This window comes from Morone saxatilis, unplaced genomic scaffold (assembly GCF_004916995.1).
Source record: "Morone saxatilis isolate NCDOM2014 unplaced genomic scaffold, NCSU_SB_2.0 Contig24, whole genome shotgun sequence".
NCBI lineage: Eukaryota > Metazoa > Chordata > Actinopteri > Moronidae > Morone > Morone saxatilis.
Window position 1 is genome coordinate 2,622,737 of NW_023339807.1, and position 1,852 is coordinate 2,624,588.

Here is a 1,852-nt window from a genome sequence, read left to right on the forward strand (position 1 = left end):
AGAAATAGCAGTAAAAATGCTCAGGGACGTTCATTCATGCACAAATTTGCTCTTCTCATGGAAAATTGGGTCGCCATGGTTTGTCATTTTTAAAAAAGTGTGTCCCCAGAAAAAAAGGTTTGGGAGACACTGCTGTACAGTATCTCTACTGATCTGGTAGAGTAGTTTTAAAGGCAGATTTTCATTTTGTCCCTTTTCTGAAGTGTTCGATTATGATCCTGACTGTCTGTGGTGTGATGTGTCTGCTGTCTTACAGAGGACGTCCTGACCAAGGATGCAGGAGAATGTGCAATCTGCCTGGAGGAGCTGACACAGGGAGACACCATCGCTCGCCTGCCCTGCCTCTGCATCTACCATAAAGGGTACGAAGCCCTCAGGAAAATGTTACATCTCCATATGACAAAGACGTACTTGAACATTATTTCTCCAGTATCAAAATAAAAACTACCACTGAGGTCACCAAGGCCTGGGCCTTTTCTGAGGGGTATACAATAAAAGTCATAACATTAATTAAGAAATAACGTCTTTAATGCTTTGCTGCCCCCAAAACTCCCCAACCATGTTTGGTTATAGGATCTGTAGTTCTAAAACCCTGCCCTGCCCTGTCTTGGTGAGGTACTCCGAAATGCCTGGGTAACTGCATCTCTGCACAGCTAGAAAAAGTAAAAGGGTTAGGGTGTATGTGGGTCCAATTTAGGCAATGTGGTGGAATGATGTTTGGGGCAGGGTGGCATCGTTTGAACACTCAATCTGTTTGTGGTTTGAAGCTGTGTTGGGTTTGCACCTGTGTACCAGAAACTACGGTGGCTGCAAAAGGTCCTATCTATAGCCAGTGTTTGGTTTGTCCGTTCTGGGCTTTATACAGTAATACATACCTATAAATATTATATTCCATTTCTGACAATAGATCCTCCTAAATGTTACACACTGCACCTTTCATTTAATCAATTAGTTATTTGGTCGAGAGAATGGTAGAAAATCTTAATCAGTGTTTCCCAAAACCCAAGCTGACGTCGTCAAACGTCTTGTTGGTCCACAACCCAAAGATATTCAGTTTACTGTCACAGAGGAAGACACCAGTTTATTATCAAAATAGTTGGTGATTAATTTAATTTAACAGTTGACAACTGATCAATTAATTGAACACTCATTACAGCTCTAATTGACACCCTGGTTCTAATGGAGGAGAACATCCACAGTCCTCATTCGGTCAAAAAAATACATCCAGTTTATCTAAGTTGACACGAGGCTTCAGCTGTCTGAGTTAGACAGATTGAAGTTAGTCTTTTTAGTGCAAAATTCAGTGTCTGTGTTACTTTTAATGAAATGCAGCTGCAACACTGTCAGCGGAACAAATGCAGAGGGAACTGTGACTTTGGATATGGAGATCCTCTGAATTGACTTCTTGAGCCTCCCTTTTTTAATTAAACAGTTTACATTTTACATTGCAAAATACTGTATGTATTATGAAAACACATTTGTCATGACCACCCTGCGCCACTGGGTGTCACCGGATCCAACAAAACAAACATTGTGAGGATTTCATTAGCACCTTTCTTCTGTCTGTCTGTCTGTCTCACTCTGCTGTTACTTTGTTTTTTCCAGCTGTATCGATGAGTGGTTCGAAGTGAACAGATCGTGTCCAGAGCATCCATCAGATTAAAGCTTGGTTTGCACAGGTAAAGGGTTTCCTCATTGTCACTGTGGGGTTTCTCTCCTTTATGGTCTTTGAACTCTCTGCTGGTTGATGACAGGTACTCTACAGTCACAGTGATGTACAAAATGAAATGTGGATCCAGGGAGACTGTTGGACACTGTGACCACTGTGATCAGTTTAACCCCACCCACCCAC

At 41.8% G+C, this 1,852-nt stretch overlaps 1 protein-coding gene across 1 annotated transcript in view; it reads left to right on the plus strand.

The window, feature by feature from the left end:
• znrf2b (zinc and ring finger 2b) overlaps positions 1–1,844 on the plus strand; it is a 32,244-nt gene extending 30,400 nt beyond the window's left edge. The window contains exons 3-4 of the mRNA XM_035672107.1: positions 257–362; positions 1,606–1,844. Coding sequence (XP_035528000.1) covers positions 257–362; positions 1,606–1,663 — 164 coding nt within the window. The 3' untranslated portion in view covers positions 1,664–1,844. The remainder of the gene's footprint in view (positions 1–256; positions 363–1,605) is intronic.
• The last annotated feature ends 8 nt before the right edge of the window (positions 1,845–1,852 follow it).